This window comes from Culex quinquefasciatus, chromosome 3, assembly GCF_015732765.1.
Source record: "Culex quinquefasciatus strain JHB chromosome 3, VPISU_Cqui_1.0_pri_paternal, whole genome shotgun sequence".
Classification (NCBI taxonomy): Eukaryota; Metazoa; Arthropoda; class Insecta; order Diptera; family Culicidae; genus Culex; species Culex quinquefasciatus.
Genome location: NC_051863.1, coordinates 103,099,569 through 103,114,414, shown reverse-complemented (window position 1 = coordinate 103,114,414; position 14,846 = coordinate 103,099,569). Strand labels below are relative to the sequence as shown.

Here is a 14,846-nt window from a genome sequence, read left to right as displayed (position 1 = left end):
GGAAGTACCGGAACGGGTTCGCACTGGTGATCTCGGAACGTATCCGGGATGTAGATACTTTTTGTCGATTCCATCTGCGCTCACGCTTCCCCCTCCCCTAAATGTCAATATATTACCATAGAATTGCTAAATAAACATTTTGGTGTGGGTATAACACCGTTTTGGGGGTATTTGTATCGATAGAATAGATTTTTCGTTGGAATTTCGTACCAACCCGGAATTACGTCGTAGGAAAATCCGCCGGCATCCGAACCGGTCCACGATTCACAAGACAACCTATGTGGAATCGGAAAGGGCATAAAATTACCGATCTTTTGATACCCAAACATCCAGGTTTTCTATAAAACTCACGTTGTTAAGTAGCTAGTTAGTAAACTTAATATTCAATCCAAATTATTTTTTTAATCAGTCAAGGAGGCCTATTTGGAGTTGGGAGACTGGATTTATGGTGATTTGTCAACAAATAACATTATTTATGTTAATTTTTCGAAAGGTGTACAAACTTTTTTTGCACATTTTTTATTTTCGTAATAGTATTTGTTATGTAACTTTTTATAGAAATCATCTTTTCATGAGCTTTTTGTAGCAAAATGTTTTGCATGAGTTTCTGAACAAAACGTAGTACTAGGTTCGTGTCTAACTTTATACTTTTTACATGTTTTATCACAAAATGTGCATAGTGCACAAGGGGTGTAAATACTTTTTTTACATACTGTATTTAGTTAACTTAGTTTACATGTTTTTTTAACGAAATATATCGAGAAATTAAAAAGAGAGATGTGAGCCGGTAACATGGAGTTAAACTATTGCAGCTTTCATGGAAACCTTCACAGCAGCTTGACAGAAAGTTTAACTCCATGTTGCACTTTTAATTTCTCGATATCTAAATAGTAGGTAAAAATGAAAAAAAAAAAACAGATTTTTGTTCATAAAATTATACAGTTCAACAAAAAATCAAATGTTTCTTGTCTCTGAGACGAGTACATGTGTTCCTAGTAGAATTTTGCCTGCTGAATCCGAATCCGGGTCCAAAATTGCTCCAAATGGTCCCAATTTTGAGATACACCCGTTTGAAATGTTAGTTTAGGCCAAAATTAGCTACTTTGTCGACTATTTTACAAAAGAACTATTGAATAAACAACTAAACCAATACATGTATCTTATAGTTCACGTTTTCCCTTTTCTGAAACACCCCTGGTTTTTAAAATTTGATTGTTTCTACGCATATTTATAGCCATTTTAAAATTATATTTTCAGTTGATTCTCATTCAAGTTTTTCCAACTTGCATGCAAGTCAAATTATGCTGGGGTATCAATAATAAAAATCAAAAATGCTTTGCAGAACGTTGAATAAGTTTGTCTCGGTAATCTAATTGATCATATTTCATGTAATTTTGTCTGCTGAATCCATTCCTATCATAAGATTTTTTCAAAAAGGTCAGGTTTTTGAGTAAAAATTGAATTTTCGATGTTTTTTCAAAATAAAATCTATTTTATGCTAAAGTATGACTCAGAGATGACTAAATGTCGATGTCTCGTCAGTCTAATTGATCATTTTTAATGTACTTTTGTCTGCTGAATCCATTCCCATCATTAGATTTTTTCAAAAAGGTCAGGTTTTTGAGTAAAAATTGAATTTTCGATGATTTTTTCAAAATAAAATCTATTTTATACTTGACCTGGGGGGTTTCCAAAATCGGGTTAAAACATCTTGTAGTGTTTGTTAAGTATAGCAAAACGTCATCATTAACTCATTTTCGACCAAAATGGTCTATGTCACAAGATAGCACACAGCTGACGAATTTTTGAACGTTGAATTGCTTTTTTGATTTGGTCAAAGCTTTTGTTAATTAGACATTTTAATTTAACTTTTAATAATAGGACCTTTAAAAAAACACTCTAGAATTGTTCTTTTAGACATTCCTTACTAAATATATTTATTTATTTATTAAAAGATCCAAAAGCTTTCTAAAACTTGTGAAAACCTTTGAACATTTGAATTAACAAATCTAGAGTTTTTTTTAAAAGTCCTATAAGCATGTTAAGTTTTTTTAAAAGTCCTATAAACATGTGTTTCACATGTTATAGGACCTTTTCAATAAAAAAATAACTCTGGAAAAGTGTTCGTGAAAACACTGAGAACGATATCATTCGTAAAAGAGCAATTCTCTGAGATTTCGGTCATTCGATTTTTTTTGTATTTTTTAATCCGGCTGAAACTTTTTTTGTGCCTTCGGTATGCCCAAAGAAGCCATTTTGCATCATTAGTTTGTCCATATAATTTTCCATGCAAATTTGGCAGCTGTCCATACAAAAATGATATGTGAAAATTCAAAAATCTGTATCTTTTGAAGGAATTTTTTGATCGATTTGGTGTCTTCGGCAAAGTTGTAGGTATGGATATGGACTACACTGAAAAAATGATACACGGTAAAAAAAATTTGGTGATTTTTAATTTAACTTTTTGTCACTTAAACTTGATTTGCAAAAAAACACTATTTTTATTTTTTGACATGAAATGCCAACTTTTCAGAAATTTCCAGAATGGGCAAAAAATCTTTGACCGAGATATGACTTTTTGAATCAATACAGATTTTTTTCAAAAAATCGAAATATTGGTCGCAAAAATTTTTCAACTTCATTTTTCGATGTAAAATCGAATTTGCAATCAAAAAGTACTTCAGTAAATTTTTGATAAAGTGCACCGTTTCTAAGTTATAACCATTTTTAGGTAACTTTTTTGAAAATAGTCGCAGTTTTTCATTTTTTAAAAATAGTGCCCATGTTTGCCCACTATTGAAAAAAATATTTTTGAAGAGCTGAGAAAATTCTCTATATTTTGCTTTTTCGGACTTTGTTGAAACGACCCTTAATTGCTGAGATATAGCCATGCAAAGGTTAAAAAACAGAAAAATTGATGTTTTCTAAGTCTCACCCAAACAACCCACCATTTTCTAATGTCGATATCTCAGCAATTATAGGTCCGATTTACAATGTTAAAACATGAAACATTCGTAAAATTTTCCGATCTTTTCGAAAAAAATATTTTCAAAAATTTAAAATCAAGACTAACATTTCAATCGGGCCAAACATTCAATATTACGCCCATTTCGTAAAATTTTAAAAGTTTTACAAAAAAAAATGAAGACCATAATGATTTGATTCAAATCACGGTTTATTTTATGAAAACTTTTAAACGTTATTTTTTGTTCAGCCCAGTTAACGAGCAACATTCGGTGACTAGGCTACGTTCTCAGCCCAGTTACCGAACAACTACTGTACCATGGTGTCATATCGGCAAAGTGTACGGATTTTTGCTCAGCAAGAGTTGGTAGCCTTATTATGAAAAAAAATTCTAATCTAATCTAATCTCATCAGACCCTAGCGCAGCCAATCTTTCGAAGGGATCCTGGAGAGTGCCTTAGGTTAGATGACGCCTAGCACTCTTCTTGTCATTTATTAACATTTTTAGTGCGCCATTGCATTGAAATGCATTGAAACATTACAAGTGTTAAAGCGGCCAGGCCTACTGCGTAAAGCCGTATCGCAGAGATGACTCGTAATTGGGTTGGGTTTGAGCACTGAGTGTTCGAACAACAACACAATTCTGAATCGACAGGGGAGGAAGAAGCGTGGGGACACACCACCATACGCTCCGAGATTTTGGTTGTATTCGTTGGGAGCACCATGCTAAGAATGTTTGGTACTCGGGGACCCATTGGGATGGGACATTGTATTTCCATGAATGCCCTGGACACTATTTGCCGTGGTTATAGCGCCACAACTCGCTCTCTGTAACAGTATTCTTAATTCCAGTCCACGCTCACCAAGTCGTCATGGCCTAGCGGTTAGCATTTTTGCTTACCAATCCAAAGGACGAGGGATCGAACCCCGCCTCGAGCGACTTTGATTTTTCGTTCATATTCACCATTTCAAATTTATATGTTCTTAACTTTCTCGTTGGGAGCAGATGGGCATCGAACCCAGAACCATTCGCTTACAAAGCGAACACCGTTACCAGTCAGCCACGGCCGCTCCTTGTAGCCTTAATATGAAAAATAATTTTAATTTTAGTGAATTTTCGTTGAAATAAATAAAAAAAATTTCGCTAAAATGTTTTTTTTTGTCGAATCTTTTTTTTTGAAAATAAAGATTGCAGTTTAACTATACGGAAGCTAAAAACATTTACATTGTTCAACATGTAATGTCACCATTTTTGAAATATAAAAACAAAATTTATTATTTTTTTTAATTTTGAAAACACTGGTACATTCAGCTCAAAACTTTTTTATCGAATACCTGAAACAATAAAATCAACAATACCGATAGAAAACCGTTATTTTGTAGTTTCTTTTATTTTGAATTGACATTTTTTTAAATAACAGAAATTAAATCTTTTAGAGCAATTCCATGTCAAATAGGGAATCGGTTGTACCCGACCCTCTCCGATTTCAAAGAAACTTTGTAGACATGTTATCCTACGCTCATATAAGCCGTTTTTGTATACATATATGGAGCCAGTTACACTCGATAATGACATTTGAGAAGGGCGTTTGTGTTTTAAATATTTAAAATAAAAGAAATATAAATACTAAAATAACTTGCCATAGTTTCAACATTTGCATCGAAAAAGTGTTTTAAAATGTATTTTACACTAGTTCAATTGTTTTGCAATAATAGTTTTCTAAAAATGTAAAATTTGACGAAAACAAAATTTTTGCGAAAAAAAAACTTTTACGATAGTAGACATCGAAAATTTTCAAAAATTCAAAAGATTTTTAAATCAACCCAAACATGCTAAAAATTATTCTAAACGCAGGGGAATTCATTTTAAATTGATTTTGACTAATTGCACTTAAATTTTCATAAAAAAATGAAAGTTTTTTGAAAAAATATTTTTTTTGCCCCCTGATTTTTCGGGCCAACATTGAAGGGGGGACAAAAACTTTAAATAAAATTTATACCAGCCTTACGAAATAAAAAAAATTAAAACACTTAGACAAAAATGTCTACAAAGTTTCATTGAAATCGGAGAGGGTCGAGAAAAAAGTACCTAAAATATTCCAGTTTTGGGCTGGAATTGCTCTTTTAAAAAACCTTTTTTTTTTTTGTAAATTTGGCCCAGCCTCCAAAAACTTTGAGCACCCCTGGACTAAAGAATAAAACTCAACTGTATTGTCGCTCTGGCACTAAATAGAAACGAGCGATTTCCACTCTCGCCGCACTTTTTCTCTCCGCCTTTTTCTGTCAAGCTTAATTTGGTATTATACGATCAGTGTGTAAGCCAAGTCTGTTGTGATTCCTCCATCTTGTTCTGACTGACGAAAATGATTGCCGGCGGTTTTCGGCTGATTTAATAAAAACCAAAATGAAATGTGTACTATTTTTTACTTGCATTAATGGCAAACATCATCATCCAAAATCTCCGACGGCAACACGCAAGCACTGATACTTTTAGTTAGACAGAAAATGCGGAGAGAAAAGTGCGGCGAGAGGAAATCGTTCGTTTCGGTTTGGTGCCAGAGCGCCAAATTGTTTTTCAGTGACGTTTAACCTCGCGTTCAACACAACATCTCGTTGCACTCAGAATAAGATTTGATCAGTTTGCGGAGCGTAGTGTCAGATGAGTCGCCGCGAAAATTCGATTTATTTCCGAAACCACAATACATTTTTTCTAGAGTTAGATCCATACAGCGTCAGTGTTTAATTGTTCGAAGTGTTCTAATTCTTTGGCAGATCTGATTCTAGTTGTAATGTACGACAGGACTACTGACGAACGTGACAGGACGAGGGTCAAGTTTAGATCACTTTTTTTATTTTATTGCATTTTTTTTGCTAGACAACGCGCATGCTCCGGGGTCAAAATCCGACGACCTCTTGCTTGTTACGGCGGTAGAATCGTAGATCTTAACTCCAGGGAGTCCTTGGATGACCATGGGTATCCCGAAGTATTTGAACCCTTTGTGATCGTACAATGGGTCAGTGTGCTCAGAAAAAGCTTTATCACAAGGATCCTGATTGCTCCAAAATGACTCATCCACTCGCGACCACAAATCGAAAGCGAAAAAACTGCTCTGACTGTTTCCTACCGTTTTTCCTTCCTCCAAATTCTGAACAAATGTCTGTGCGTGTGTATGTCTGTAAGTCCGTGCACCGAAAAAAATGCACTCGATTTTCTCCGGACTGGCTGCACCGAGTTGAACCGTTTTGGTCTCATTCGATCCGTCTTGGGGTCCCACATGACCCTAGTTAATATTATGAAGTTTTTAGATTCCAAAATATCCATTTAGTTTTTAATCAGTTAGTTTTCCTTCAGTTAGTATAACTCGCCTTCACACAAAGCCGTCGTTTCTGGTTTGCACCGGAAGCAAAGCAAGAACGCCCCAGCAGCTGGACAGCGAGTTGCGGCTGAGGACAAAAACAAAGGCCAGCAGAGCCAACCAAGACCCCTACACAATCCCCTTCCCTTCCCACGCCTTGTCTTTAACATCAATCCCTTCCCTACTAACCCCGAGTAGGCCGCGGGTAATCGGCTTCCTTCCCACTAACATTTACACACAAGATCCTCTGTAATTATTAAGTCAAATGTAATTACAAAAGCCGACTAGGTCCTAACCAGGTCCCAGCACCGAAAAGGACCTAATAAAAATAATTTTATGAAAAAAAAAAATATTATGAAGTTTAGAAAAGTACTTAAAAAGTTATGCTAAAAAAAATTAGAAAATCCTTCATGATGTATATTGTTAGAAAGGTATTTGAAAGACCTTTCCAACGCGTTCAAAAGATTGAAGATCTGACAACCGAATCAAAAGATATGAGCACTTAAGTGTTATTCCTACACTTTTTTTGGATCGAAAACTCTAATATTTTGATAAAAATAAGTGTTATTTATACACTTTTTTGAGGTTGTGTAGTGTATTCAGTTTATGAATGCGAGCAAGGCACCAACCACCTAAAGGTAGATTAAGTAAGGTTTTTAACTTCCAAACTAATCGCTATAGAATACTCTCTCTTTGCTCTCCTGCTCACTCCAATCGGGTAGTACAGTCATCCCACATATTCGGAACACCCACAAATTCGGAACACTTTTATGATAATTTGTCAAAAGCATGCCAAAAGTAGCTTTTCTGTCGACCTTTTTATTTTTAGAACCTTCATTTGGACATTATCTTGCTATTTCACTAGTAAAAGTAGGACTTTTTGAACAAAAAACTTCATTCCAAGACTATTTTGTCCACAGCAGCAAAACACTGCCTCCAAATGGCCTGTTTCATAATTGTGGGATGTTATTGTGCCTCCCACAATTGTGGAACACCTGAATTTAACTGATATTTTTACAAAAAAAAAGTTATCAAACCATGTATAAAACATCACTGAGCTTGAGTTTCATTGGTTTCAGTGTGTGAAGTCATTATTTGGTAATAAATATGTACTCCTGGAGAGATCTAAAGTTTGTTTACATTCGTAAGAAAAAAGTGTTCCGAATTTGTGGATTTCAAGGGTCAAAGTAATTCTTCAAAAATTTCATATAAAAGTTAAAATTTGCAGATGTTCGATACTGCATTCGAAATATCGCAAGAAAAGCTTTCAAATGAAGGTAAAAGCGAAACATTAAGTTCAATTATCGATTTGCTATGATTTTTTGAAAATTGGCCGATCTGGAAACCGTTCCGAATATGTGGGATGACTGTACAGCGAATGGCTCAGAGATAACGATTGCATTTTGTCGTTCAGTCGAGTTTTGTTCAGTTATTAAACTGCTTAAAATCTATGAAATCAAAAATGTTTAGCCAATTTTGTAGATAACACGACATCAAAGACACATTTACAAGCAATTTCCATCATTTCAAATACAAATTTCCCATATTGTTTTGGTCACCGAGAACTGATGTTATTTTAATCTAATCGGTCTTTATCGGTGAAATCTGACGCAAATTTTAGAAGAAAGATAATGAAATTTTAGGTGGATAGGTCGACTAGGAGTCATAGAAGAAGATATAAAGGACGGAAACTAAGTCAGCGAAGGGCCATTTGAGGAAGTATGTGTGTGTGATCAAGTCTTTTAGCCTTTTAATTTGGCTCTGTACAAGTACTGAGCGAAACACACAGTAAATGTACAGAGACAACTTATTCCTGCAGCGTCATCCATATGACTCCCGGACGGCCAAAAGAAATGATCGCACACCGCCTATACATATAACCGGCACGTTACTTTGGTTCTACCGATGACATTTATTGCGTTCGGATATTTCTGGGATGTGTCTTGAGCCTTGCTCTGGTAGCTTGGTATTCAAGACAAAGCCGTACTGCATTACCCTTGCGCTCCATAAATAGAACAGTTCTAATTTACATTTCTTTTATCCGAAAACTTTTTATTCCCATATTGTTTTGGTCACCGAGAACTGATGTTAATTTAATCTAATCGGTCTTTATCGGTGAAATCTGACGCAAATTTTAGAAGAAAGATAATGAAATTTTAGGTGGATATCTTCTTCTATGACTCCTAGTCGACCTAAAAAAAGAATTCAAACCCCGTCGTTTTTTGCCTCTCTTCCTAGGCAAGAAGAAAAATGTTCAATGTGAGGTAATTACATAGTATTTTTTACCTTTAACTGATCACAACACGATTCCGACAGAGATCGCTTTTTATGTTTTCTCCTTGAGTGTCTCTTTTGCTTTTTCGCATCCTGGATATTTTCAATGTTGTCCTCAGGTACGTTCAATTCAGCATCCATCGTTCCAGATTCTTCTGTGATATCGTCTTTCTGCATATTCTCCTGTATGTTGTTGCTATGATCAGTCTTGTCCTCCCCTTGCTCATTTTTATCCTCCATAAGAATGCATTCTGAATCGGAAATGCGCTTGGTTTTGATCTCAATACTCATGTTGGACAATTTTCGCTCCTGTTTTGCAGTTGATTTTGAAACTGCTATACAAAGACTGTCATCCTCTATCTCTTTTCCAAATTTATTCTTTTTATCGGTGATGTGTTCCATTATAGAATATTCCGTTAATTCATTTTCATCAATCCCTACATAGTAGCAATCAAGATGGGAACTGTCGAGAATAACTTTCATAATCAAACAGTTCTTCCATTCTTCATATTCAATATCACAAATGTTAGCGTTCGGGAAACGAGCGAAAAACATATAATATGATGGGAAGAATCCAGATCCGATGTTTGAAAACTCACATTTTACCGTATCGGTGCCTTTATGCACTTCGATACTCGCTGGATCAACGTTACGCACATTAAGGGTGAACGCAAATATATTGTCCATTTTATTTGTTGAAAATTTTGGGAAAAACTGTTTGCGATTTTCGAAACTATTTTTCTCATAACTCATACGAGCAGTTAATTCACTTGAACTATCACTGTTTAACGTTGAAGCAAGACAATTTTTTGATTCATGTCTGAAAAAAAAATTAATGTGACATTTTATACCATGGCTGCAGCGGACTGACAGTAATACTAACTTTTCATTTGTTGAAGCGACTTTATCGGAGCCAATTAATTTCGATACTTTTGTTTTGACAACAGGCAGCGATAATATCAGCGTCTTTTCATCAGTGTTAAATTTAGCGCTGCCATTTTTCTCATCAACCTCAAATGGCAGTTTGACCTGTAGTTTGTAACTCGCTGGCTCTTGACTTATCAAATGCAGCTCTTTTTGCGCTACGTTAAGTACGCAGTCACTTGCAGAATTCAAAAGGGGAAGTTGAACCTCGATAACGATCTCATCTGGTTTGACATTGCTGTTGTTGCTCTCATTCGTCATTTCGAAATAGTCGACAGATTTTTTATGCACCAATTTGAATTTTGGTGTAATGTACTCGTTGTTTGTGGTATGGCTTATGTTTTCTTTGTTATCAGTGTTATCATTGTTATCGTTATTCTCAGCTGATTTTTCAATCATGCAATGATTCTTTTCGTTTAAAGGATTATTGGTTTTCTGTCTAATTATCGACATCTTTGGAACTCCTTTGTACTGCAACTTAGGAAATTTCAAATCGTTATTGTTTAATGGAACATTAAAAGAACGTTCAACAGCATCAATGGCAGTATCTGTTACCAAATTCCGGAAATTTGCGTTTTGTTTAGCCAAGTGCAATGTATCAAAGTGAAAAATAACATCATAAACCATACACGATTTTTTTCTGTTGTCGTAGTCTTTTCTCGGCTGAGTTTGGGCGTACGGAATGCTCCACTTAAGACCTTTTTGGCCATTACTATTCCTCGTCGCCTTGCTTACTGGCTTGCCAACGAGATCAGAATGGCAGACATTGATGAAAATTTTGTTGTCTTCCTTGGTTGTTGTTTTAATTACATAACCCGGCAATGGTTTGATAAATTTTACATCGTATCCTCTTTCAGCCTCTAGCATTTTCAGCTCTTTCTCATACTGAATACGATTCTCGGGATCACTGAGCTCACTGCAGTATTCGGCAAACAGCTTGCGGAAATTTTCATCTCCAAGGCACCGGGTAACGTTTCGATACTCATCGCGAGTGAGTTGCATTGGCTCACTTAAGTTGGACATTTCATATATTTCAAGTGCCAGGCTGCTATTTTTTCTTATATTCTCTTTTTTTCTGCCGGCAACACGAGAGAAATTACGCAGCAAATGGGTTGAATGACTTTTTCACCTCCACGAGTTTTTAAGCAAATAGAAATAAATTGTTTACACGGTTTTTGAAGTTGTACTTGTCATTCAATAAGTGCTTCTTAGCTTTAACAACTCATAATACATTTCAAAGAATCTTCTAGAAATTTAATCCAACTCTAATCAAATATATATATCGGCCATCCTGACACGAACCGATGTTCCGAGAATATTGATCAAACTTAAAAATATTTCTTCAGATCACACTGACGTTTGCCCGGTTCTTGACATAACATAAGGTAAGCACTTGCAGAATGTGAATATGTATTAGTGCCACTATAGTGCCAGGCAGCATGCAACTGAGCAAACACCAACTTTTATACACAGTAAAAAACGTATTGAAAGACATACATACTACATTCTAGACTCGATTATCCGAAGGCCTTGGAAAAAATTCACTTCGGATAACCGAATCACGATTGTTTTTGTCTTGTTTTTGATTTTCGAGTTTAAGTTACGGCTGTCATCCACATACAAAGCAACTTTTTAGCGCGTGGCGTTTGAAAAGATCATATGCGCATCGGACATAAATTACAAAAATAAAAACTTTTTTCAGTTTCTGCCTTCCTCGCTATCCAGGTTTTTAGGCGAAGTTGGCGTTCGATTGGTGAACGTCCGAACTGTCAAAATCACGCAGTAGCACCAACATTACACACAAAGAAAAATACTCTAAATTTAAAAAGAACGTTCGTTGGATTAAAAGTTCGCGTTGGTGAATATTCGTAGAAAGTTCAAACTTTTTAATTTAAAAATGGGACATTTTTTGATACTACCATGCATTTATGGAACAAAATTGTTGTATCGGTTAAAGTGTTTTACTTTTAATTGGAAAAGAAACCTTTTATAGCAAGAATAAACAACATTTAATACTACAGTGATAATTTCAGGAAAATTAGCTTGATTCTAGGCATGATTTTATATTTATTTTTAAAAGTTTTAAACAGTATGTTAAAAGAAGACATTTTGTTATTGTATTTAACGATTGTGGCCAAAATCCGAGTCCAAGCTGTACCGATTCTTAGGGTACGCTACCGATCACTTCTGAGGACCCCAAGCTGGATGGTTCCGGATGGACGTTTCGAGGCGCGACAGCAAAGTAGATAACAGGATGGCAAGGGTGATCGACGTTTTCCGGCTGGAAAGTGAAGTGCTTGAACGGGAATTTTCCAATTCTGGAAGCGCATCCGGAACATTGGGTTGATGAGGCTTTCGGAACGGAATTCGATTTTGAGCACTTCATCCTCCTTCGAAAATGACACAGATTTTTCGGCACGCTGTCCAGGTTCATTCGGCTGGAGCTGCGCCGTCGCGAGATGAGCATTTGTGGGCGGTTAGTTGCTAAAAGAGATGGAAGTAAGTGAAGTTGGCATGCCACAGCACACATTCTCATTACTCACCGGTGTTGTAAACCGCCGGCACCGAGTGCAACAGCCGCTCTGGCCACCTCCGATTATCCCGCTTCTCGTAGTCCTCCTCTTCGTCGGCTCCTTCTCCTCACCGTGATTATCACCTGTCTCGTACTTGGCCAAAAACCGGATGTTAATCTTCTTCAACGCAATCTCGTTGTCCATGCAACGCTTCGGCAGCGTCATCTCCTCGATGATCTCGTTCCAGTCCTCGCGGGAATTGACATTCAATCACCAATCCCGGGCCACTACCACCGAATACAACCGGTGCGAATCCACATTCCTACCTCCCATCCTACAAAAACAAACAAAATCAATCACAAACCCCACAAAACACCCAAGCTTACTTCTTACCCACTCCGGTCGTGGGACAGCTGCAGTTCCTGCAGGAAGCTCGCCATGTCCTTTTTGAGCACTTGACCTCGTCCCGTACCCGCACCACCATCCTTCGAAGGCGTTCCGCTGCTGCTGTTTGGCTCACGAAGATTTCCGCGTCCGATTCTTGGAGGCTGCCACGGTCGGCTTTGCTTTGCGTCCTAGAATCACCAGAACCACCAGACCCACCAAAGTGTTTGATTACATTTGGAACATCAAAATGAAAGAAATTCTACAGTCGTATTAAAAGTTAAGACTTTTAAATCAGTTAGTAAGGAGATTTTCAAAAACTTTACCATTAAAAGTTTTCATCTTTCAAACAAGAAAAAAACCTTCCCTCGAGCTAATTTTAGCAACTTTTTAAATCAAAAATAAGTTACTTTTGTCATTACGGTAATATTTTTTTGTGTGTAGAAAAAAAAAATGTGGCGGTCATGCCAAGGCCGCAATGCGTGATTTTGACATTTCGGGCGTTCACCATTCGAACGCCATTTTCGTTTAAAAATCTGGATAAAATCACTCGAAAATTGAACTTCTTAAATATTGTAAGGCATGCACTTCGAAAGAAACCGGTCAAGAAAAATTTCAAATGGGAAGCAGCGGTAGCGAAAGCAAGCCAGAAAGGGTGAAGAAATGCCCCAAGAAAACGTTTCCTCTTTTGTTCTGCCGTTTGTCAAGCTGTTTCTTGACCCCCTTTCTTTCGAACAGCATACCGGCCCTATACCTTCAAGAATCTAGATATACCTTCACGTATTCATATCGACTCAGAATCAAATTTCTGAGTCTGTGGGGATGTTTGTATCGAGAAATTATAGTGAGAGTGTGTGCAACGTGGAGTTAAACTTTCTGTGCAGTTGCTGTGAAGGTTTCCATGGTACTTCAAAAAGTTTAACTCCATGTTGCACGCACTTCCACTTTGAATTTCTTGATACACACATCCCCACAGACTCAGAAAATGATTCTGAGTCGATATGCACGGAAAAACCCGTTCTGAAATTCGTGAACAAATGTGCATGTAATCTCATACTTTCGCTGTTCATGAAATCGTGAACTTTTTATGATATCATGAAGAAAAAACCACGATATCGTGCACTTAGTTCATGAAATCGCAAACTGAATCTAATGTCTAAAAAAGCTTTCCTGTTTCAATAACATGGTTTTGTGACGCCACCTACCTGTGGATTGTTGTTGGCCTAGGGAGCTTTCTAACATTTCATGCATTCACACTAGTGTCTTTTGTTCTCATGCGTAGTGGAACGAATTTTGAAGTGTTCAATCAAGTTTGTGTTGATCTATCCACATTTAAAGAAAAAAAGTTTTCTCATTTTGAATTATTAAATTTTAATTTAAACATAACGCGGCAGGGCCGTAGCCAGGATTTTTGTTCGGGGGGGGCTTGGGTGCAAAAATTCAAGGAGTATAAAAATCAGCAAATCATTTATACCATCACTTGGTTTGTGGTATAATTATTGAGATGAATTGTAAAATTTTAATGTAATGTATGCAAAAAAGTTTTCGAAGATTTTCATATTAAGTTATCAATGTATTTATTGAAGAAACTCGTTCGTCATTTTTTTTCTTTATTTTAACAGCTAGTTTGTATTAACACTCAAACGCTCGGGTAGTCATTTGACCTCTATTTTTTTTCTTAAAAATCTCATAACTTTTGATAGAATTGACCAATTTGGATGCTTCCGGGTGCAAAAGATCCAGATTTGTCTATATTTTCAACTGTCAGATGGGGGACAACTGTGGTCCATTTTTACCGGAGATATTCCGGATTCTGTTGGGGTACCTCGGCCCTCCTATATGGGTATTTGGCCAATATAATAAAAACTTTTCAACAGAATAAAATCGGAAATGATGCAAAACTTCAAGGCATCATCCTAAAACATCATCCTGCATAGATAGATGACATGCTAAAGACCTTCGGGCACCGGAACAGGTTCTTTCCGGAAACGGTTCACTGAGCTGATGTCAATTGGTGCTCAACTGGAACCGGCTCCGCTGCCCCGTAGGACTTAACCATGTCAATAATTTTTGCAGGATGATGTATTAGGATGATGCCTTGTTGTTTTGCATCATTTCCGAAATTTTTATGTTGAAAAGTTTTTATTATATTGGCAAAATACCCATATAGGAGGGCCGAGGTACCCCAACATAATCCGGAATATCTCCGGCAAAAATGTACCACATTTGTCCCCAATGTGGCAGTTAAAAATATAGACAAATCTGGATCTTTTGCAACCGGAAGCATCCAAATTGGTCAATTCTATCAAAAGTTATGGGATTTTTAAGAAAAAAAATAGGGGTCAAATGACTACCCGAGCGTTTGAGTGTTAAAGGAGTAGAGAAAGTGTTTTTTAACATTTTCTTGAATTGTTTAATTGTAATCCAATTT

At 36.5% G+C, this 14,846-nt stretch overlaps 1 protein-coding gene across 1 annotated transcript in view; it reads right to left on the bottom strand.

Moving 5' to 3' along the window:
• Nucleotides 1-10,872, bottom strand: part of LOC6052621 (protein kintoun) — a 54,323-nt gene extending 43,451 nt beyond the window's left edge. The window contains exons 1-2 of the mRNA XM_038259469.1: nt 9,478-10,872; nt 8,607-9,414 (exon numbers count right to left, since the gene is read on the bottom strand). Coding sequence (XP_038115397.1) covers nt 8,607-9,414; nt 9,478-10,541 — 1,872 coding nt within the window. The 5' untranslated portion in view covers nt 10,542-10,872. The remainder of the gene's footprint in view (nt 1-8,606; nt 9,415-9,477) is intronic.
• Between the last annotated feature and the right edge of the window lie 3,974 nt (nt 10,873-14,846).